This window comes from Lathyrus oleraceus, chromosome 5, assembly GCF_024323335.1.
Source record: "Lathyrus oleraceus cultivar Zhongwan6 chromosome 5, CAAS_Psat_ZW6_1.0, whole genome shotgun sequence".
NCBI classification, from domain to species: Eukaryota; Viridiplantae; Streptophyta; class Magnoliopsida; order Fabales; family Fabaceae; genus Lathyrus; species Lathyrus oleraceus.
The window spans coordinates 334900023-334924619 of record NC_066583.1 but is presented as its reverse complement, the minus strand read 5'-3'; the positions used below and the strand labels follow the sequence as shown (position 1 = coordinate 334924619).

The 24597-nt window shown below is 34.1% G+C and overlaps 2 protein-coding genes and 1 long non-coding RNA gene across 3 annotated transcripts; 2 read left to right on the top strand and 1 right to left on the bottom strand.

Annotated features, from left to right (window-relative positions):
• Window positions 1–597: 597 nt before the first annotated feature.
• Window positions 598–4039, top strand: LOC127084442 (pentatricopeptide repeat-containing protein At5g48910). The gene is made up of 2 exons (XM_051024886.1): window positions 598–3284; window positions 3503–4039. The coding sequence occupies exon 1, from the start codon at window positions 1027–1029 to the stop codon at window positions 2641–2643; it is 1617 nt and encodes a 538-aa protein (XP_050880843.1). The 5' UTR covers window positions 598–1026; the 3' UTR covers window positions 2644–3284; window positions 3503–4039.
• A 16017-nt stretch (window positions 4040–20056) lies between these two features.
• Window positions 20057–20980, bottom strand: LOC127084441 (uncharacterized). The gene is made up of 2 exons (XR_007788714.1): window positions 20846–20980; window positions 20057–20728 (listed from the first exon to the last, which is right to left on the bottom strand). It is a non-coding gene; the product is annotated as an uncharacterized LOC127084441 (long non-coding RNA).
• Window positions 20281–22623, top strand: LOC127084440 (protein NUCLEAR FUSION DEFECTIVE 4). The gene is made up of 2 exons (XM_051024885.1): window positions 20281–21434; window positions 22146–22623. Exons 1-2 carry the CDS (start codon window positions 20281–20283, stop codon window positions 22564–22566), a joined length of 1575 nt encoding a protein of 524 aa, XP_050880842.1. The 3' UTR covers window positions 22567–22623.
• The last annotated feature ends 1974 nt before the right edge of the window (window positions 22624–24597 follow it).

Genomic DNA, 24597 nt, shown 5'->3' with positions numbered 1-24597 from the left:
TCCTTGTGCGCAGCTTTCTGAACATCATTTGCATTCGCTTCCAATGTCGGTACTCCATCATTCACGATTCAACCACATCTTGAAATTTGAAGGTGACATTCATTTACGCAACCCACTGTTCGTAATTCTCTCATTTGAAAACCGATAGATTCGCTGAATATTGCATTGATGTTGTATTTACATTTGCCATTATAAATTCTCTCTGAATCACAATCAGCCTCGTTGAAATCAATTTGTTATAACAATTTAGGATTCAAGAAGAATGAAGAACAAAATAGAGAGAAAAGATAAAACTGTAAAAATTCTATCAACGTAAAGTTCTTATACTTACAACATATCATGCCTATACATATAAGCAACCAAGACTCAAACCCAATACGTACAAGTTACATTTCGACTTCGACTCAACAACTATACGCTATATTCGACTTTATCAACTAGGACGGCTGACTCTACAACTAACTCCTACTAAACTTTTTACTTTAACTAAATCAGAATCACTTCATTCAAATACAATTTTCAAAGGATTAAAATTTTCAACATCCGCTCCTAATTTTGAGAGCGTGGCCAAATTGGAAGCACCGACCCTTTTTAATAGTTTCCTTTCTTTTCTTTTTTTCTTTTCCTTTTTCTATCTCGTCCTTCATTCATTTTTTCACATACAACCCTCTTCCCGACATTGTTCAATCAAAAGATTGAAAATATTTTCACTATCCAATTTTAGTCAAACATTCACTGAAGTTGCATCTGCATAGATACATTCCGATTCCTATTTTCTACTAGTTGGAGAGATATGCATAAAATGGTGAGGATTCTTGTCCCTATCTGGTTAGAACCACAACACATAATTGCCAAGTAGAGCCACAACAACCTCAAACAATAAAACATCGTGATGTCACCGCCGTGTTCTCCGCCATAGCTCAAATCAACAGCGACAGCGCCACCACCATTGCCACCCTGACGTTTTTGTTGAACCACAAGGCTCTTCCTGCATTTCCGTTAGAGTAACACAAACAACTTTCTTCTATGTCTATGTTCGCCAATAAAATCAAACCCTTTTTCGATTCTCTCCCACAACGACCTTCACTACACCAAATCAAACTAAGCCATGCACACCTCGTCGTTTTAGGCCAATCCCAATCCCGTCTCATCCTTCACATTCTCTCTCTACTTTCTCTCTCTACATTCCCACTCAACTATTCTCTATCCGTTTTCAACTCAATTTCCTTCCCAACAGTTTTCGCTTTCAACTCCATTATTCGTTGTCACGCCAAATCAAATTCATCACCTTCTATCTCCCTCGCACTTTACTCTTCCATGCGACGCCGTTTCCTCAACCCAAATCAACACACCTTCACTTTCCTCCTTCACGCATGCACCAAAGGGAGTTTCACGTCCACGCCTACCCCAGGTGTTCAGGTTCATTGTCACGTGATCAAACTCGGTTACGCGCGCCATGTGTTTGTTCGAAATGCGCTCATTCATTTTTACTTTGAGGGTTTTTCAACGACTGAGTATTCCAAAAGGGTGTTTGAAGAAGATACTGATACAGATACAGATACCCTTTGTAGTGATGTTGTCACGTGGAACTCCATGTTGGCTGGTTTGGTTAGAAGAGGAGAGGTTGGTGTTGCCGAGAAGATGTTTGATGAAATGCCTTGCAGAGATGTTGTTTCTTGGAGTACTATGATAATGGGGTATGTTCAAAATGGGAACTTGGAAGATGGGTTGGAGTGTTTTAGGTTAATGAGGGAGAAAGGGATAAGACCCAATGAGGCTATTTTGGTTACTGTGCTTTCTGCTTCTGCTCAGATGGGTTTGTTAGGGTGTGGGAGGTTCATTCATTCAACCATTGAATCTCTGAGATTTCGAATAACTGTACCAATTGGGACTGCTTTGGTTGATATGTATGCAAAGTGTGGCTGCATTGAAGAGTCGAGAGCTTTGTTTGATTGCATGTTAAAGAAGGATATATGGACTTGGAATGTTATGATTTGTGGGCTGGCTTCACATGACCGTGCAAAGGAAGCACTTTCGTTATTTCATGAGTTTATATGTGAGGGTTTTAGTCCTGTGAATGTGACATTTGTTGGAGTTTTAAATGCTTGTAGTAGGGCTGGTTTTGTTAGTGAGGGAAGGCATTACTTTAAGTTGATGGTGGATCGTTATGGAATTCAACCGGAGATGGAGCACTATGGGTGCATGGTTGATCTTCTGGCTCGTGCAGGATTGATAGATGAAGCAGTTTGGTTGATTGAGACAATGACTGTTGCACCGGATCCTGTAATGTGGGCAACACTGCTTGATGCTTGTAAGATTCATGGATTGGTGGAAATGGGAGAAACAATTGGAAATAAGTTGTTAAAGTTGGATCCGACACATGATGGTCATTATGTGCAGTTAGCTGGAATCTATGCAAAAGCAAGAAAATGGAAAGATGTGGTTAGAGTTCGAAGGTTAATGGTTGAGAGAGTTGCCAACAAAGTTGCGGGTTGGAGCTTAATTGAAGCGGAGGGTAAAGTTCATCGCTTTATTGCAGGAGACAGAGACCATGACCATTCTTCCGACATTTACAGAATGCTTGAAATAATAGGACTGCGGATAACTGAAGCTGGTTACTCACCAAAACAGCTAACTGTGTAGCACGATATAGGAGAAGAAGGGGGTTGATTTTCCTAGCAAGGGAATGATAAGGAGGGTTTAGTTACCAAAACATTTTCACGCACGACCTGTGAGATATCATTCAAGATATAGTTCTATTTGACAATCATGTCAGTAGAATTTTCATCCGGATGTAAGGTCCTGTCTGTGGCGCTCTTCGAAGAAAGGGATAATTTTTCCAAAGCATCTTACTCAGTCTATCAAGTTTCCCAAGCAAGGGATTTATTGAGAGGGATTATTCACCAAAACTTTTTCAGTCAAGACACTTAAGATAGAAATTACGCAAGTTGTATTTAACAATTCTGCTAGTAGAGTTTTCATCTGAATGGAAGGTGTATGGTGCTCCTGGATTTTGTGTTTTTCTTAGACGGGAAATATTGTTTTATTTGACTTGGGGCTTCCTGTGTACACAATAATCCTGTTCCGAGCATTTGTTCATCAGCAATTTTGAAAAATACTTGTATAGGATAATCATGAGGGATATTGATTTAGGCTTGGTGTTGCTGAAGGTTGGAACATTATGGTTCAGAGATTAACATTCTTAAGATTTGGCTTGCTTACTGATTGATGGGTAATATGTTCAATTCTTCAAATCATCAAAGCTAGTTCAATGGAATTTGAAGGTATATTTTTTTTCCGTCTAGGTTTTGATCTTTCAAGGCCATTTCTGATTTTGTCTTGTTGATGTGGCTTCAAAATAATCTGCATCGATGGTTTCTGTTTCTTCTGATTTTGTTATGAATTGTGTGACTCTGTAAAGAGAACCCTATCCTATTTTTATTTTGTTTTACCATATTTCCTAAGAGTACACAATGTTTTGATTGATATATACTATATGTAGGGAACGGAATGACAAGATGCATTCATCTGGATACTGACTGATTTGAGTGCAAAGGATTATGTGGAATAGTTCTAGCAGCATGATATAGTGTTTTGCAATTTGCATAGACTGGTTTTGGGAGAAGAAAAATGACTGAACTGGAACTTCATTGATAGTATAGTTGTCAATTACCAGCATCCTTCCTGTAAATCTCCATGTAGATGGAATGAGAAATTTACTTATAAATGCAAAATGTGGACCCAATAATTAATATTAAAATTTTCAATAACCCAATTGAAAACCTCCCAACATCTGTTATATCAGTTGTTGGACGGAATATCAACCACCACAAACGATCATTGGTCAAGATCACTTGAGCTACGAAGCATAGCAGCAAGCCACTGATACTTCCTCTTCCTCTTCCTCTTTGTCTCACACTTTATGGATAGTGTCTCTCTCATAGTGAGTCTTTAAGGGTGTGTTTGAGAGCTTTGAAAAAAAAAGGAAGAATAAAGGGAAAAGAATAGAAAGATTTAGGTGGAGAGTGATTTGTAAGGTTTGTTTTTATTCATTACATCAAAAATCCTATAATTTGAAAAAATTCAAAATTTGTATTGAACGAATGTTTTGGAGAATTTATCTAAAATTTTCAAATATCTTTTATGTTATTATAGTATTTTAAAAATAAAAAATATATAATGATAAATACTATTCTATATGTTTATACAAAATCATTCTTTTAAAAAATATCAAATATTTTTCTATATATTTTTTAAAAATTCGTTTTTGAAAACCTTCACATTTCTTCTAAACTCCTTATATTTTTACAAAAATTTCAAAAATATTATTCTACATTAACATATAAAATCATATTATTTTTTAAATATTTTAAAAATATCAAATACATTTTAAAACATAATCGCAACTTTACAAATCACTCTCCTTTAAATAATCCAAAAACCCACTCCCAGATAAGAGTTGGGTTGTTTTTGCTGATTTAGATGTTTGTAATTGAATGCACGTGGCATAGTACTGTGTTTTGGCCAACCTAGTTGGTGAAGGTTGTGTTGTCCATAGTTTTCATCAAGAGGAGGGTGACATGATGTCATTTTCAGGATGTTTTTTTGGAGAGAAAATAAACACGTATAATTTTTATATTGGATAACAGTACCAACAATAGGTATTTTACTGTATCTAAGTTTTGTACTTTAATTTATCAGATTCATGAGTATTATTTGACAGTGTTGACGTACTATTTTATTAAAACAGTTTCATGACTCATGAGTCGTTATTAAATATTTAGATACATTGTATCCTTTCCTACTTTTACACACTAATGTTATTATTCATGATTTTTAGTAATATTTTATGATGACGGTGAATGAAGAATTATATTGTTTTAGATAATAACATATTTATTATAGAGTATAGAGACGGGTAAATCTTTAATGACTATTTTGTGATATATCATGACACTTTAAGTCATAATTACAGTGTTAGTAATAGTATTATGCAAGTCTTATGCAGAAACAAGTTCTCCATTTGGTCCCAAAAAAATTATTTTTTAAATTCATTTAATATTCAACTGAACAAAATATAGATAAGATATATTAGTTATTAAATAAATTTAAAAAATAATTTTTTTTATAAATAAAATTAGAGGTGGTATTATATAAGTCGGACATAAAAGTTCAATAATTAGATTTTATGTCTTGTCATATTGAAGAGGAATTATATAATAAGTTGCAATTGTTATGAAACTAACCAAAATAATATAAGATAGAAAAAACAATAAGAGAGTGCATTGAACTATTTTTATTATTAGCCATGTCTTTCAAATACAATATAAATTTTATTTATAGGATCTATGTAATAATATAAAATTGACTCATCAATAGACATTTATAATCATTTTATTTTTAATATTTGGTGGTCCATCAAGAATATGTCTCGTTAAAACCTTATTAAAAAAATCTAGTAAAAAAAAAATAACAGAAGGAAAAAGAGTACAACATTTTTTTTTAGAACTCCATCGTTACTAATCCATACAAATTTTATAAATAAGAAAGAAAATCATTCGGAGACAATCACATTTATCATGCATTATTCATAACACTCCATTAGATTTTGTTTACGACATGTCTTATTAACACCTTATTAGAAAAAACACACAGGGAAAAAAATTTAGTGAAGAAAAAATAGTATAATATTCTTTTAACATAAATTCATTTCTCCACCTCAGCTGAACGATAATTTTTTTAATGATGAAGATCAATATTTTGTACTAGTTGGTTAAAAATTCTACTTGAGAGTGACTTTGAGAAAAAGTCTGTAAGATTATTACATGAACGGATTTGTTGGATGCTTATATCACCACTCTTCTGAAGATCAAGAGTGAAAAAAATTGTGAAGAAATGTGTTTTATTGAGTCTTATTTTAATATAATCATCTTTTAATATGAAGTATTGTCTTCATATATGGTTATTGTATTTATTTTTCTAGAAGACAAACCACAAGTCTGTTGTATGTGTTGAATTCAGGATCTCAACCAAAGCATTCTCGACTTGATTCATGTAGTGTTAAGAGTTCTATATGATTAGATAAAATTGTTGTTATGCTTTGTTTCATAGATCTCCATGACATAGTTGTACCATCATAAGTAAACAAATAATCTATTTGTGATATACCATTACGAGGGTCTAACAAGTAACCAGCATTTGCATAACCTGAAAATTCTAATTTGGATACTTTAGAATAAAACAAACCCATATCTATTTATCCCTAAGATAACGAAGTATATGTTTGAATCATTTCCAATGTCTATGTGTAGGTGAAATATTATATATTTCTAATAAAGTGATAAAAATTGATATATCATAGTGTGTATAATTAGCAAGATAAATCAATGCTTGAATTGCACTAAGATATGATACTTCAGGATCAGTTAACTTTTCATCCTCTTCTCAAAGTCTAAAAGAATCTTCTACACATCCAATAATCTAATATCATAGGGGTACACAACATAAGAGATTTGTATGCACCTCTGGTTGTATATCAAATATATTACCCCAAATAATATTTTACCTTCTATATATTAAAGCTTTCAAACTCTTGACTATGACTTCCTAGCTCTCCCTCTTCCAATTTCTTCATTGCTTGTTTCCTCCCAATTCCCAATTACACGTACAATAACCCAGTCTCCCCTCAAACTTTCCTATTTATTTTATCCTAATTTTTAAAAAATTTGCTTATTACAATATTGGCCCAAATTACTCAAATTTCTCATCAATTCACCTCTCATTCTCAAAATATTCCAGTTTCCACCCAACTTCTAAGATTCTTATTTTATTATTATTTTTATTAAATAAAAATTCCATTTAAATAAAAATTTAATAAAATCCTCCAAATTTCTATTTTTTCAATTTATCACTAAATAACTCAATTCTTCAATTATTCCTAATAATTCCAATAAATCTCATTTTACTGCTCTCAAATCCTATAACTCTAGTAATGATTAAATTATCAAAATAACCCTAAGTACCAAATAACATAAATAATTCAAACAACACACAAATAAATACACCAATAATTACATAAAATATTTAATTAAAAATCGGGGTGTTACAACTAAACCCTTAGTCCTTTGGTGGGAATGACGCAATGTTTGTCATGTTCCTATCAAAAGTTCTTCTACTAACATGGTTCACTTCTACCATGTAGTAGCTTTGATCGGCTTCCACGTTTTCGACAATGTCGTTTTCTCTCCATATTGATATTCTTTGATGGAGAGGTGAGGGGACGATACCAACACCATGTATCCATTCCCCATAGAAATAAGTTATAATTGGCTTTGGAAGGAATGACCATAAACAAGGTTGGTTGAACTTTGGTTCCAACATCCAAATCTACATGGATTAACCCTAGAGAATGGCCAATATTGCCTTCATAATTAGAAAGAACCATGTTATGAGGCCTTAGGTCGGTGTCAAACTTCCCTATCTTTCTTAACAGGGAATTTGACATCAAGTTAACTGCTGCACCATTATCGATTAGGACTTTGTTGACACCATGGTTGTCAACTTTTGCTTTGATGAAAAATGGTTTTAGATTACTTTTTATCCCTATATCTGGTTTCTCAAAGAGGACATTCTACTCTTCGACACAACCGTTATTCATCACATAATAGCAAACTGGCCTGTGTTCAGCCAGATCTTCTACAAAATATTCCTCTTCTGCATCAGTTACTTCAGTCACCACGTTGTACTCAACAGGAAACACTGACACCATGTTGCACAAGACATCAAAATCAGCCCCTGACCAAGAAAAATTATCTGCTATCATTTCCCAATCTTCATCTTTACCTTCTTCCTTGTCTGTTGTTACAGGAAGGTTTATCCTCTACTTCACTGACCTTTTTGCTACCTTGACTTTAAGTTCGATAGGTGATGGTCGAGGAAAGATTCTTTCTTTAATGGCAGTTTGGCCATCTTGTCATTTTATTCTTGATTTTGGTTGCTATTGAACCCGACGTTTCTCATAATGTCTTATTTTGGAGTTGATACTTTCACCATTACGTCTGATTCATGAGGTTTTTCCCCATGTAATTTGGATTGCAAGTAGGGGTGGCAAAACAGGTCGCCCGCCCCGCCCTACCGCGCCTTAAGCCTGCCAAAAAAAGAGTTAGGCCAGCAAGCCGCCAAGTGAAATTGGGCTTAAAAATCTAACAGGCCCCACCAAGGTGACGGGTTGACGGGCGTGGCCGCCTATTTTTTAAAATAATTTTTCTTCATTTTTTAATAGATTAAAAGGATTTTTTTTTACATTTCAATTAGAATGCATCAAACTAACAATTAGAAAGCATAAAATGGAAACTAAAAGTCTAAAACCATCAAGAAATGTCACCTAAAATAGAACCATTAACAAGAGTTCCAAAACTATAGTTCATGTATTAACCTTCAACCAACCAAAATAAATATTTTGAGTGTTTGATAACTAGGTTGGCGAGCTGGCAGACCAACCAACCCTTTTTTTGGAGGACTTAATGTGGGGTGGGCTTAAGGCAGGGCAGGCTGAGCGGGAAGACGAGTACAAAATCCCATCCAAACCCGTCATTTTTGGCGGGTACGCGGGCCAACCCAGTGGGCCATAACCCGTTTTTCCACCCTTAACTGCAAGCATGTTTCTTGGTGGCCTAGGGGTTCTTCGGGTGTGTCCAAGTTGTGTTTAACATCAACACCTCTCCATTCTTTTGGTTGGTGTTTCTTATGTTGTGGGGATGTATCCACTCCCCAACTGGAGCCTTTGACTGAGGCGCGCATGTATTATTTCAACCTTTTATGTAGCCCATGGCCATATTTTGTGTCATATAGGGGACACTTATTTTGTTGAAAGTATAATTTGGCCTCGATTGGGGCCATTTTCCCCCCTTAGAAGGTTTATGCATGGTTTTCTTAAGGCCTTTAATATCCTTTCTATCAAACATATCACCGCACCTGGGGCATATCATAACTTCTGAGCCTTTCCATTTGCATCTATTGAGGAAATCTATGAGTTTCTCTTCAACATCGGGGTAAGCCGCTTTGACTTTCTCAACATATTTCGACTCAAGAACTTCCATTACCACATCGGGGCTCTCATTGGCCTCAACCATTAAACATTCGAGTGGTTTAACATAATTTACATCTTTGATTTGCAGAGGATCAGAGTCGACTTGCATTGGGGATTTAGCCCTATCAACAAACTTCAGCCTTCCCTCGTTCAATGCTCCTTGCACCAAATCCTTGAAAAGGAGACAATGAGAAGTCTTAGGACCCGAAAAATTATGAAAATTGAAAAATCCTCTTTTCTTTCATTGCTCAAAAGGTGGCATTTTTAGTCCCTTAGATACTATGATTTATCCATTCTACAACTACGAGGTCAAAAATCTCATTGCATTTAGTTATGTCGAAGGTGTACGTTTTTGCGACAAATTTTTCATTTTTTAGTTCAACGGGATTCTTTCTATTGGATGGCTTCAACAATTTACAAACATAGGGAGGTCCTGGCTTAAGTTTCTCCACATTCATGTTGTTCTCTTCGACCTCCTCATGTCCTATGTTATATTCCTGGTCTCTCTCATCTACTTTTACATAGACAAACTTTTCTTTTTTATGGAATTTGTCGTCATGGCCTTCTCGAACTTTAGGCGTTTCGACCTGTCAAACCCTATCTGCCAACTGGGCCATACCTCTCAGATATTGGGTATCTAGTTTCTTTCTAATAGAGTAGTCTAGAATCCTAACGACCATTTCGACCAATTCATATTCATGCACTTGGGTAAAACACTTTGCCTTCAACAACCTGAACCTATTTAGACAATCATCAATTTACTCAAGTGCTTTGCACCTTACACTAGCCAATTCTTTGAGGCTAATCTTCAACTGTCCCATATAAAACTGTTCATGGAGCACTCTCTCCAATTGAATTCAATTATGTATGGAGTGAGAAGGGAGTGTTATGAACCATTTAAAGGTGTTTTTTGTTAGGTAATTTTGAAAAAAATATCATTTTCAAATTCTCATTATTTGTTATATCGACTTCTTCAGTTTGGTATCAAGCAATGTGTTTGAAAGTCGAGTCACTTGTGTCTCCTACGAACTTGGTGAATTTAGGGACTTTCCATTCCATAGGGAGTTCAACTTGCAACACATATTCGGATAAAGGAGACACACAATTTGGCCTATGTAGTCCTACATTAAGGTCATTCCGGGCTAGGATGTTTTTGACCATGTTGGCTAAATTATTTTACCCCCTCTATTTATCTTGTCGAACATTCCTGACCACATCCTCAACATCTTGGTCCCTATTTACCAGAAACATTCTTGGGTTAACTTGACATATATACTCTTCTTCTCCCCCACACGCAGGAGGTTCTACAAGTCGAAAACCCACTTGTTGTTGTTACCCTTGATTACTAGGGGCAACCCTATTGTCAAGTATTTATATTGGCATGACTTGCACAATTTAAGAAATTAGTTATGCCTGAGCTTGAGAGGCACCGAAAAAATCGGCTATTCGACCCATTTGATTGTCCAATAATTGTTAAAAGGAGATAATTCAAAATATTTGCACAAACAAGTCCCGCTAGGCGTGCCAATTTATTCACTGATGATTTTGGTAAACAATCACTTAGTTTTAAATTTATTTCTGGAAGGACCAAAATAGTAAATCACGAGGCATGTTGTGCTAAATTTCTGGTAAAAGAAAGCGTGCATTAATATTGTCGAATATTTGCATTGAATACTTTGGAAAAAGATTGAGTTTGAAAGTAAACGTATCGGTAGTTTCGACTAAGTCGAAATAGTAACTTGAATGAAGATAAAAATAAGTAAATGTAGATGAAATGAAAAGAAAACTTTATTTGCATAAGTAAAAGTTGGTAGGCAATTATATTTTTTTAGAGACTCGTTTCTCGCTTGCGTATGGGTACTTTGAGTTTGTATTGAAGTTTACAATGATTTGCCACCCCGAATCCTAACACTAGAATCCTTATTTATAGTACTACGAACTAACTAACTTTAATGTTTAATTGTCTTCCATCCGACACATCACCTCTGGATGATTTTCCCGCCTTCAATTGATCCTTACATGTCTTTGATGTTTGGATAAGACCAAAAAATGGTTATCTTGTTTGATTTTGAATTTGTTTTGGTCGAATCTCCTTTGATCTGTCAAATTGGTGAATAACCAAAGTTTTAGAAATTTTGCTAAGTATCCGACCAATCTTTCATATGTCGAATATTGATGTTTTCCCCTAATGACCCTGGTCGAAAGGCATGAAATCTTGCCTTATGTTTGTGCATAAGTTTCAGCTAATTCCCTTGTCAAATTAGTACATTGAAATTTCTTGGCTAACACATTTTAACTTAACATTTCATTAGATAAAAATTAATATTACATTACTGCACGATGAACATAACTTAACATGATCATTGCTTAACATAACTTAACACAAAAATAACATGCATAAACTTAAATAATAATAGATGATTCAAGATGTTTCAACATTTTCATAATATCATCAACATATCTCGCAACTGTCGCATCCACCTCGACCAAATCCTTTGTTTCATATCGGCAAAATATGCTCCACATAACTTTTAAATTTTCATCTATTTTGAGTTCAAAGTTACTAAACTCAATCTTCCCTTCATTATTAATCGAATGTGAAGAGTACTCGATCTTAACCACCTTTCTGTTGTCGATGTGGTGCAAGAGATTATTCACTTTGGATTTCAGAACAGTGAGAATGGTGTCCTCTGTGAGCCTAAAATCAATAGGAGGTTTCACGCCATTGAAATACACAAATGCGAGATATCAAAATTGAGACATTATGATGCGTTTTTGTTAATAACATATGGTGCCTATTTATACATGTTTTAAATCATTATGAACTACACAAAATTGTTAGTGCAATTACAATCTTACAAAAATGTCAATAAAATTTCAACATTTGAAAATTAGTCACTGACAGATTTTTCAAAAAGTTAGAAAAAATCCAGCAACTCAAATTTTTTTTTGAAAAAATCGATAAAGAATTGTCACATACCAGATTTTTTAAAAATGTCAATAAAAATGTATACTAATTTTTTTGAATGACCTATCAAAATTTTCACATCAATTTTTTTTAATATTACAATTTTTTTTAAATACCAAATATAAGTTTAAAAGGTCCCAAGGAAAAATTCTCATATAAGCTCCATTTTTATAAAATAAAGCAAATGAATTGGGGCAAGTAATCAAGGGCTTACACATTTCATTCCAAATCTAGATCACCACTTTTTGAAAAACTATTTTAGTGTTTCATAAATTCCAAGATCTTAGACAGTTTACTCTTCAAATTTTAACCCTTTAGACGAAGAAAAACGTGAGTAACTAAGTGATAGTATAAAATCCAAATTCATACTTTACCAAAAAATAATAGCACTCCAAATTCAACCCTACACGCACATTAGGCCAGGAACTCCATCAGGCCAAGTTAGACCAAACTTAACAAACATACATATACTAAACCAACACTTGTGGCATTAAGCACATGAAGAAATGGAACATGTACATTGTCGTATGCATGGATTTAACATATGTTTATTACGTGTGAGTCTCCCATACCTAATATTTTAAGACAATTCACCCCTTGTTCTAAAATGATGGTTCCACTAGGAAGTTCAAAACTAAAAGAGTACTGAAATTACGATTCATTCTTGTTTTGAAATCAAATAGGGAATTGAACAATGGTACATACATGAGGTGTTAGTGTAAACCACGTGTACGAGTTCAACAATGTTCAAAATTTGTCGCATCAAATGAAAATATATCAAGTATCTCTTGCTTGAGCATAATTAATACCTTCACCTACGGTTATGGCTGATGAGTCTCCATGTCCATCAATTTGATACAAAGAATTTATTGTTAATTCCCATATACCATGAATACACTTCTTAGTTTCAAAGTAGGTCCATGCAATACATGGTTAAAAACGATCATAAAATGGCCCACGTAAATCTATTAATGCATGACATAAATTACAACCTTATAAACCAGACAAGGATACACCTAGTATATGTATGTGGCGCCTATTTTATGCGCACAATAAAATAATTATCTTTTTAAAATTGAATACAAATAGTTATTTAAAAAAAAAATTAATTTATAGATATTAATAATTTATATACCGGCATAAAGTAACAATTTGTATATATTAATAAAATAAAAAAATACAAATAAATATGACTATCAAAGGTTAAATTCTAAATCAATAACTCACATTCATTTAATTTAAATAGTAAATAACAATTGTACTACCTCACTCGGAAAATAAATATAAAATATCACACATTATCTAAGAGAAACACGACGTTAGTGAGTTTTTGAATGAATATGCATAAGAACGAAGATGAACGGTGATAGCCTGAACACAACTTCTAGTCTTTGATGAAAAAAATGGAATCGATGGATGATTCAAATGCGTGTAATGTTGGAGCTCAAGATGGAATTGATCTCGTCAATGACGAGTATGTAGTTGTTGCAGCTAATGCAACTGAAGCACAAAGAAACACGCATAAAGATAAAGAGATAAGGAAGAAGGATCTAAAGGCTTTGTTCTATATCCATCAGTGTGTGAATCTAAATGTCTTTGAAAAGATAGTTGATTCAACAACGACGAACGTTGTATGGGACACACTGGTACATTGCTATGATGGTGATCCATCAGTGAAGAAGGTGAAACTGCAGTCTCTATGTAAGTAGTATAAGAATCTCAACACGAAGAACAATGAGAAGGTACCTGGTTACATCTCCGTAGTGATTCTTATCACAAATGAGATGAAATCTTGTGGAGAGACTCTCTCCGAACAAGTAATAATTGAAAATGTATTGATATCACTTACTCCTCAGAATGATTACATTATTGTAGAAATTGAACACTCTAAGGACCTTAGCACCATGAGAGTTGAAGAGTTGCAGAGTAGTCTAGAGGCATAAGAGTTGCGTATGACCGAGAGAAACTCTGAAAGAGAGGTAGATCAGACTCTGAAAGTATCTTCTGGTAAGAAGAATAAGAAGCATTCTTGGTCAGAGGCCAAGAAGATACATGATGGTGGTTATCAGAAGTAAGAAGTGTCCAACTCTAATGAGAAGAAACATAAGAAGGGAAATGAGAAATTTGACAAGAAGAAGGTTCAATGTTACTGTTGTAAGAAGTTTTGTCACTTTGCTGTTGACTGTTGGTCAAACATGGCAAGGAAATCAGAAGAAGAAAATATAGCCCGAGGAGAGTCTGATGATGAACCTATGTTATTGATGACTTATGAATCTGATGGTGGATATTTTGTAGACTGGTGGCATATGGACTCTGTCTTCTCAAATCACCTAACTAGAAACAAACAATGGCTAATTAATTTTGACTCTAGAAAGACGAAAAAAATCATATGTGTTGATGATAAATATTTGAATGCTGAAGGAATGGGAAATGTCAAGGTCAGAGTGAAGAATGACAAAACTATTCTGATCAAGGATGTTTGGTATGTTCATGGAATGAAGAGTAATCTAATGAGTGTATGTCAGCTAATTAAGAAAGGTTTCTCAGTTACTATGAAGGACAATCTCTTAAAGTTGTATGATTCTGATCAGAAGTTGATTATGCATTTTGAACAGGGAAGCAACCAAACATTAAAGGTGAATGTTGAAACAACTAAAACTAAATGCCTTAGTGAAGAAGGTGCTGAAGGCGAAAGTGAGATGTGGCACAAGAGATTAAGGCATCTGAACTTCATGAGCTTAGGGCATATGAGTTCTAAGAAGGTGGTACACGACATCCCTAAGATTTTGAAGCCTGAGAAGTCATGTGTGATATTTATGAAAGACAAGCAACCTAGATTTCCATTTGCAATAGAAGTGGCTCCAAGAGTAAAACATGATTTAGGAGTAATGCGTTCTGATGTGTGTGGACCATTTGAAGTACATTCACTTAGAAGAAACAAGTACTTTATGTCATTTATGGATGAGTTCACAAGAATGACATGGGTAACACTCATCAGGTTTAAGCATGAGTTTCATAAGTTCAAGGTGATGACTGGAAAACAAAATGGTCAGAAGTTGAAAATTCTCAGAAATGATGGTAAAAGTGAGTACAACTATACACTGTTCAAGAAATACTGTGAGGAGAATGTAATTGAAAGAAGAAACATAGCTTTGCTTGATATGACAAGGAGCATGTTGAAGGAGAAGAAGCTCCCTCACACATTGTGGGGAGAAGTTGTTGCCACTACAATATATGTGCTAAATAGGTGTCCAACTAAGAAGCTGAAGAAAATTGTTCCTTTTGAGAAGTGGATTTATGATTAGCAAAGTGTGAGACATTTAAAGGTGTTTAGTTCTGTTTGTTATAAACATGTACCATATGCTAAGAGAAGGAAGTTGAATGACAGAAGAAAAGTCATGTTGCTTGTAGGATACCACAATACATATGCTTATAAACTTCATTGTTCTGTCATTAACAAAGTTGAATTCAATAGAGATGTCATTGTGAAAGAATCAAAAGCGTGGGATTAGAACAAGTCTCAATCCAAATCAGGTGTAATACTAACACCTGAGTTAACTTCTGAAGATATTTCAGACTCTGAAGGAAAATATCTCGCTGAAGGAGATTCTGAGTCTGAAGATGAGTCGGAGTTTGAAGGTGATTCTGATACTGAAGGAGAGTCTGACTCTGAAGGTGAATATGATTTTAATCTACATTCTGATGATGATCTAGACTCTGGTGATAAGCATGCCTCTGAAGGTGGTCTAACCTCTGAAGGCAGTACACCATATGATAATGTTCTAGCATCTAAAGAAGATCCTGAACAAGTTCGGAGACCACAAAGAATCAGACAAATACCAAAAAGATTTGCAGAGTTTGACATGTTGCAAGATACTGAGCTAGACTTTGAAGGGAGTGTTCCATGTTGGTAGACTCTGAACCAGTTAGTTGATCGCTATATTCACAAGTGCACGAATCGCGTCAGAGTAATATAAAAGAATATCGATCCCACAGAGACCAAATCGTCAATCTATCGATTACTATTGTTACGATGTTTATCTAAGGCGGTACAAATGAGAAATTGATGTCACAAAATAAAAGTAAATAAAGAAAATGATAAATACAGTGCAGATAAAGATAGGCTTGAATGTATTTCACGTCAGTTAAACGATGCTTCGATTGTCTAAATAGAATTACTTATGGGGCAATATTTTCTACTCTTGAAAAGAATCCATTTAACAGGAACTGTCGCTTTCGCGTATTTAGAACCGAGTTTACCCTTAAATTAAGGCCTTTTATTGTCACTTATAAAAGGTGCGCAGAACGCTAAAGTAGTAAACCTATTTTAAAGAAATAAGACTCGTAAACTTAGTTGAAAAGTGATTTTGATTCGGAAAGTTTTACCTAAGGAGTTTCCTGATTTTAAATCTATCAACGCGTCCGAAAATAGTTTCAAAAGTTGTTTTCCCTTAAAGTGATAAAAAAATCATAGTTACTAAGCCAGGGTGCTTTCGCACTCCTTGAGTAGTTAAAATTAACCAAGTTTGTTTTAGAAAACTCGAATTAAGAATCAAAACAGCCCCTAAAGCATTTCTACAGATGCAATATGTGAAACATCTCTTTAACCGCAATCCTTACATTCTAACCTTTGAAAGATTTAGCCATACATGGTAATACAAACAAACACAACGATATTGATCATGATGAAAAGTTGTTTAGAATGTAAGGCGTAAAGAACAAGTAAAGCGTGTAAAATAATTAAAACGAGCAATAAAGATAATGGCGAGAAATTAAATAAAGTAAAGACAATGACAAGAATTAAATAAAGTAAAGCATGGCAAGAAATTAAACATTGTAAAGCATAGCAAGGAATTAAATAAAGTAAAGCATGGCAAGGAATTAAATAAAAAATGCGATTAAATTAGAACCTGCTCCAAACGGAGGCTTTAAATCTGGTACAAGGAAGTAAATAAACCTTTGACTTTGAAAATAAAGACGACAACAAAATCAAAGTGCTCCAACTCAATCTCACTAAGTTGCATACAGAGCTTTATGCAACTTATACATCAAATAAACCTTTGACTTTGAAAATAAAGACGACAGCAAAATCAAAGTGCTCCTAGATTTGTGAAAAGAATCAGAAAGGGATGATGTATAAGTTGCATAAAGCTCTGTATGGGTTAAAACAAGCTCCTAGAGCTTGGAATTTGAAAATTGATTCATTTTGCAAGCTTCAAGGATTAAAAAAATGTGAGATGGAGTACGGTGTTTAGGTTCAGCATACATCTAATAGTGATATGATTCTGGCGTGTCTCTATGTTGATGACATATTGCTAACAGGGAGTTGTTCAAATGAGATAGCTAAGTTCAAGAAGGTGTCGATGAATGAGTTTAGGGTGACTGATATAGTAAATATGGTCTATTTTATAGGGATGGAGATTTTGTAATCTGATAAGGGTATAATTTTGCATCAGGTGAAGTATGAACTTGAGCTTCTAAAGATATTTGAGCTAATAAATTGCAAGTCTGCAATCACACCTGCTGAAACAAATTACAAGTTGGATTCTGATGTTGAGGGTAATGATGTAGATGCTATAATTTTTTTTAAGTTGGTGGGCTCATTGAGACATCTCAATAATACCATAATTGACATTTGTTATGCAGTTGGAATGATGAGTAAGTTTATGAATAAACCAAAATGGTCACATTACCAAGCTGCTGTCAGAATACTGAGGTATATTAACGGGACTCCAAAGTATGGAGTTTTATTCCCTTCTGATGCTGAATCAGATTCAGAGATAATATGATATTCATACTCTGATTAGTGTGGAGACTGAGTTGACAAAATAAATAATATTGGATATTTTTTTCAATTATCTGGGAGGTCCCATTTCTTGGTGCTCCAAGAAGCACCGGGTGGTTGCATTGTCAACTTGTGAAGTTGAGTACATTGTAGGTTTTTTTGTCTGCTTGTCAAGCTGTTTGGATTTTGAACTTGTTACAGGATCTGAAGATCAAGATGAGCAAGTTTGTGAAGTTGATGATTGAAAAAAAACAGTCATAAGCCTTACCGAGAATCTAGTGTTGCATGAAATGAGCAAGCATATAGACGCAAAGTTCCACTTTCTGAGAAATCAGCTTAAGAATGGAATACTTGAAGTTGTTAATCGTAGCACTCAGAAGGAGCTGACGGATGTGCTGACCAAAACAATCAAGATTGAACACTTTATCCGTTTGAGGGATGGAATTAGTGTTATTGATTTTAGTTAGCTGAATATGAATTAAGGGACGATGTTAGTTGTAATTCATTTTCATTTAAGTTTCATTTGAGTTTCACTTCTGATTTGAATTTGTATATATCCTGAATTTACATTCAGTTAGATGTAGAACTCATTTTGTAATAGAATCAGAAAGTTAGTTACAATTCAGTTACATATTCTCTCTCTTCTTTCTCTTCCATCATCTTCTTCATCTTCAACTTTGTGCTCCAACAAAGGTAAGATTTAATACAATTAGATATTACATAAAAAGATTACGACCCTTATTTTAAGTAAGTTGAACCCCTTCCAAGTCTATATACTTGGTTGACTAAGAGTACCAACATCCACATGGCACACCCACTTCTTGACTATCCATCAAAGTTTACACAGTAATGATGTTACATCCATCTCGAATCAAGAACTACTCCTTGGAATGTTGAAGGGACATTTTACATCCTGGCCGGCGACTTATTCTCTGAGATGATAGGATGCCAATTAAATCAGATTCACAAAAGTGAATTTTGATCAAATTCCACGACCCCAATAAAAAATTGACTCAAGCCACTACCTGCATACATCAATAAAGGCTTGGAAGGATATTGTACGTACCTGATAAAAAAGCCCAAACAAGATACCTATGTTAAAAGGCCCACCAAGATATTTAGGTGATCCAAGCTCAATACCATAACTTCAAAGTTATATAAGCTTAACACTACCTGTCTCATTTAGAAGGCAAGCATCTTAGAAGGTAGGGGGTCAGAAGGCATGCATCTCAGAGGGCAAATGATTCAGACGGAAAACAACCTAGAAAGTAGATGATTAAGAAGACACTTAACCTAGAAGTGTCTTGTCCTAGAAAGCCTTAAGCGTAGAAGGTTGGCAGCCAAAAAGTGTCTAAGCTTAGAAGGAAGATGAATCAGAAGGAAGACGACCTAAAAGTGTCCTGACCGAACATACATGCGTCTAGAAAAATCTTGACCAATAAGTACCTCGTTCCAAAAGGCATGCAACCCAAAAGATAGGCAAACTAATTGACATGAAGCCCCAAATGTAAATATGACTAGCCCAAAGGCCCAATATATCGAGAATCGGGTCGCCATGGTACTAAAAGTTGGGTGACAGAAGAGATGGACACGACCTCGAGACACACCTGATCAAAACCTACTAAGATTGTTATAGAGCGTTAAATGACAAATGCCCGTTGAATCACTTGATAGATGTAGAAAACAAAAAGGTTCTAGGTTTTTTTAGAACACTATGACCTTACTATGAAAGCCTCACATAAATTTCAAATTCAATTACACACTTGTTAAATCAAAAAATACCGTCCATGTTTAATTGCTATTAAATTAAGCATCAAAATATTTGCAAATATCCCCCTCTCTATATTGGACTAAAAGATCAATGCATTAGTCACACCAGAGCTCATTAGGAGATTTGATCAACATCGTCATCAAGTTATCAATCCAAACTCTACTAATTAATTTTATATGAGAACACCTCTAATATTTAATTTCTATTTCAATAATTACTAGTATAGTATTATTTAATTGGGTTTAAGCTAAGTTAGTGCTACTATAACCCACTCAAGATTTAAAGTTGAAAATTTCATCCATAAATGCATTCATTATAACATTGATTCCCTGATCTTCACCATACATAATATTATACACTCTTCTATCACTATTATAAATAAAAGTTTAGTTTTCAAATTTATTGAATAATGTATCGAATATCTGATGTATCTTTTAGTTAATATATAAAGCATTTACATCATTTAACCAATAAATCTAAAAGATAACTTTTTGTCCATAATACAGAACAACATTTTACACATACAGGTACAGCCACGTTATTCAATTTCATGTGTCACCATATTAATTTCTTGACTTTGTTGCACACCTTAATCATCTAGCCCATTCTTTTTTCTTATCAACATTTAATCCCTCACACACACATACCATACCATATAACCTCTCTTAATGTCTTACAAGTTTTACTCATCATTCTTCTTCACAATGCCTTCTTCTACTCTTCAATGGCTTAGCCTAGTTGCCATCATTTGGCTCCAAGTCATAAATGGAACAAACACTAATTTCCCAGCTTATTCTTCCCAGCTAAAACAACTTCTCTCCATTTCACAAGTTGAACTCAATAACCTTGCTTTTGCATCTGATGCTGGCAAACTTTTTGGTTGGTTTTCCGGCCTTGCTGCTATTTACCTCCCTCTCTGGCTCGTCCTCATCATCGGTTCGTTTCTCGGACTAATCGGTTATGGTCTACAATATCTCTTCATAACCAACCAAATTTCTTATCTATCCTATTGGCATGTGTTCTTCCTAACATTTCTTGCTGGCAATAGCATTTGTTGGATCAACACTGTCTGTTATGTTGTCGCCATACGAAACTTTCTATCTAATCGCCAAGTCGCTGTCGGATTAACAACTAGTTATCAAGGATTAAGTGCAAAGATTTATACAAACATTGTTGATGTTGTTTCTTCACACAATAAAGCTAAAACTTTTCTTTTATTGAACTCTATAGTACCTATGGTTGTTTGCTTCATATTAGCTCCTATAGTAAGAGAAAATGAAGTCAAAAATTCAAAGCATTCTAGTGTTGTTTTTGCTTTGATGTTTGTTATCACAATTACCACCGGAATATATGCTGTGATTAGCAGCTTGCAAATTTTCACAAACAAAATTTCCTCACTTGGTGTCCTTATTGGTATTCTAGTATCTCTTCTCTTACCTCTTTTACTTCCAATTTCTGTGAAGATCAAGGAACTAGTTGAATCATTGCACAAAAAAAGAGAAAGTCTAAGAATCTACCATTTTACCATGGAGGAGAATATTGATAAAGAGAGTTATGTGAAAGAGAGTGAAGATAGTTGTGAAGTTGAAGATGGTTGTGTTATGGAAGAAATAGGTGTGAAGTTAATGTTGAAAAGAATGAACTTCTGGTTATATTTCTTTGTGTATTTTTTTGGTGCAACAATTGGTTTAGTATTTCTAAACAATTTGGGACAAATAGCAGAATCAAGAGGTTGTTCTGCTACTTCCTATTTGGTGTCTTTGTCTTCTTCTTTTGGATTCTTTGGTCGTCTCATTCCATCTCTTCTAGATTACTTCTACAGGTAATTTGAAACAATTTCTATGCCTTCTACATGTTTTAAATTTCTTTCACACTAATAGTTTTGTCAAATATTTATATAGTAAAGAATTGCGGTTAATATGTTTTATTCAACTTAAATTATACTTACTTCTATATCTATTATAAGAAGAAAAAAAATTATATTTTAGAAAATATATTTTAAATTTATTGAGTAACTAATATATATATTTTTAATATTTATTGAATAATCGATTTATTTTATCAAATATATTAATTAATTAATAAAAATAAAAATAAAAGTTTTTTTAATAAGAGTGAGATAGAAGAAATTAAGTAGTTGCCTCAAAAAACATAATGTTTTTCCCTAGAATACAATCTTAAAACATTTTTTTTAACATAGTGAAATGTAATACCGACCGAAAATATTGCATTTATGCTTTCATTTAATGGATATAATGAGGATGGAAATGTTGGTTGATCTACATTGATGAAGACAAGCAAACCAACAAAAATAAAAGCTTCTCATTTCTTATGATAGTTACTATTTACTTTAACGTCTCAAAATTACTAACTTAGTTAATCAATATACATATATTAAAAAATATATATAATAGAATTTTTTATAAGCAATTTTTTTATAATATTTTGAATAATTAATACATCTAATCTGTATATAAATCAAATACATCAGTTATTTAATATATCTAAAAAAAAACTTTATTTAATATTTCAGAGGAAAACGTACAATTTCAAGACCTGCCTTGATGGTGGGAGTAATGGCACCAACAGCAGGTGCATTCTTGTTACTTCTCAACAAAACAGACATTGCTCTTTACATAAGCACAGCCGTGATTGGAGTCTCAACTGGAGCAATCACTTCCACTGCTATTTCCACAACAACTGAACTTTTTGGAACTAACAATTTCTCTGTAAATCATAATGTGGTTGTGGCTAATATTCCAATTGGATCTTTCTTATTTGGTTATTCAGCTGCACTTATCTACCGTAACCAAGGAAATGGAGATGGAAAATGCATGGGAATGGAATGTTTTAGCAACACTTTTATCATTTGGGGTTCCTTTTGTTGCTTTGGAACTTTTTTGGCTTTGATTCTATATTTTAGGACTCGCAAGTTTTACTCACAAAATCATTAGGGTAACATTTTTGTTTACTTATTACTAATATATAATCTCACTTTGATTTTACACCAATTTACTATATTTAGATATAGTTACATATTAGTTTTATGGTACACAAGTAAGTTGGTGTTGTAATATTTATAAATTTGTTTTCACTTAAGTAATTAGGATCACTATTGAATCAAGTAAGACCTGGTAGAAATTATTAATCTAATAGGAAAAAAAAAAACTCATGCATGATACAACACTATTTTAATGATTGTAACAATGACGTCATGGGTGATTTCTGAAAGAAGAGATTGAGAGAGAGGAGTATGAAATTGAGAGCAAAGAAATTAAGTATGGAATGTATTTTATTAATGAGGTGAAAAGCTATATAGATAGCCATGATAGCAGCTACTACTTGCATACCAAATAACTATTACTCCTATGGGATTTATAAGCAAAAGACACAAGTTTCATGTTTATTAAAAAATATAGTTAAGTGCATTTAAATTTTTTGATTTCATGTGAGAGAGACAACACAATTACTAATATATTCTTAATTAAATTGTGTTCTACTAACAATATTAAGTAATTAATGTAAGAATACTTTTAGAATAAAGACATTAAATGCACCTAGATTTGTTGACATTTGCTTATATTTAAGACCAAAAAAATTAGAAGACTTTTACTTATAAGTAAGGACGGAGGGAGTATTTTTTTTACATGATCTCTAAACATAGAAAACTAACTAACATACTTACGAATAAGTAACTATTTAAACAATTTAAAGCTTTAATTGGATTTTTTTAAAAAATAACCAACTTTTTCAACTAAAATATCAAAATAACCAAAATTTCAAAAAATATACCAAAATAATTAAAATTTCAAAAAATATATCTAAATAACCAATTTTTTAAACGGATGCGTCAGTTGAACTGACACATCCAACTAAGGCACATAGGAGGCGTCAAGTGTGCAGGCACATGCATGCAAAGCCAATACATGTAGGCGCCACATGCATTGGCACATGCATGTCTTGGTGCCACATGCATTGGCGCATGGATACAATACATATGTAGTGTATGCGCCAATGCATGTGGCACATGCACCTTTCATTTTTTTTTTAAATTTTAAATGTTAAATTTATAATTAATTAAAAGAAATATTGAAAATAAAAATTATATTTATATTATAATAAAAAATTACATAGAATTGACAAGAAATTTAATGACCCGCCCGATTAAAACGCTCTCCTGTTCCACATCCAGGTGCGTTAGTCTGTCTTCGAGGTCTCCCACGATTTTCCTGAGGTGTTTGGGGTCTTTGAGTGCTGACATGATCCAATGGTGGCTGGTGTGAAGGTCCGGTGGAAGGTCCAACAATATTTGATAGATGTGCCATCATTTGTCCCCAATAGCTAGGGGATTATCGCCAACGACATTTCCGTAATTGAGTTCGGTGCCCATGTTGTCGTGGTTGGATCGTTGTGGTTGGGTGAATTATGGACGATATGGTTGCCCGAATTGAGACATTGAATCGATTTGGAAACGAGTCAATGATTCCTGGGGTGTACTATAGTCAAACAATGATTGGGTGTTATGGCGATGAGATGTTTGGGTGGTCATTGGTGGGGGGTTACGATGGCATGATGCTGAATCATATGAATCATCTGAGCTATAGACTGTTGTGATGGTTGCGTATGGTTGTTGGTAGTTAGGGTTTGATTCTTGGTTTTGAGTTTGGGTGTGTGGCATGAATGTGTTGCGATGTTGGGTGTTTGGTTGTTGGGTGTATATGGTAGGGTGATGGTGTGAGGTTGGTCGTTGGGTTTGGGTGGGTTGACATTGTTCTTGGATGGGGATTTGTTGTTGGACGTATGATGACGAAGATAATTGGCGTGGATCAATCAAATACCTTGGCTCAGACACAAATTATGGCGTTGTAACCGACCTAAACCATGTCATATAATGTTGAGTTCGTCTAGCAACCTGTATGACTGGTTCGTTTAAGATGTGTTATCGTCGATTCCTCCAATGATGATCCATGGGTCCAGTTCACACA

What these genes read in the sequence shown, in the direction of transcription:
- LOC127084442 (XM_051024886.1), top strand. Translation starts at nt 1,027, where the DNA reads ATGTCTATGTTCGCCAATAAAATCAAACCCTTTTTCGATTCTCTCCCA.
- LOC127084440 (XM_051024885.1), top strand. Translation starts at nt 20,281, where the DNA reads ATGTCTTACAAGTTTTACTCATCATTCTTCTTCACAATGCCTTCTTCT. An exon ending in CTTCTAGATTACTTCTACAG is followed by an intron (nt 21,435 to 22,145) that starts GTAATTTGAAAC and finishes TTAATATTTCAG; the next exon opens with AGGAAAACGTACAATTTCAA.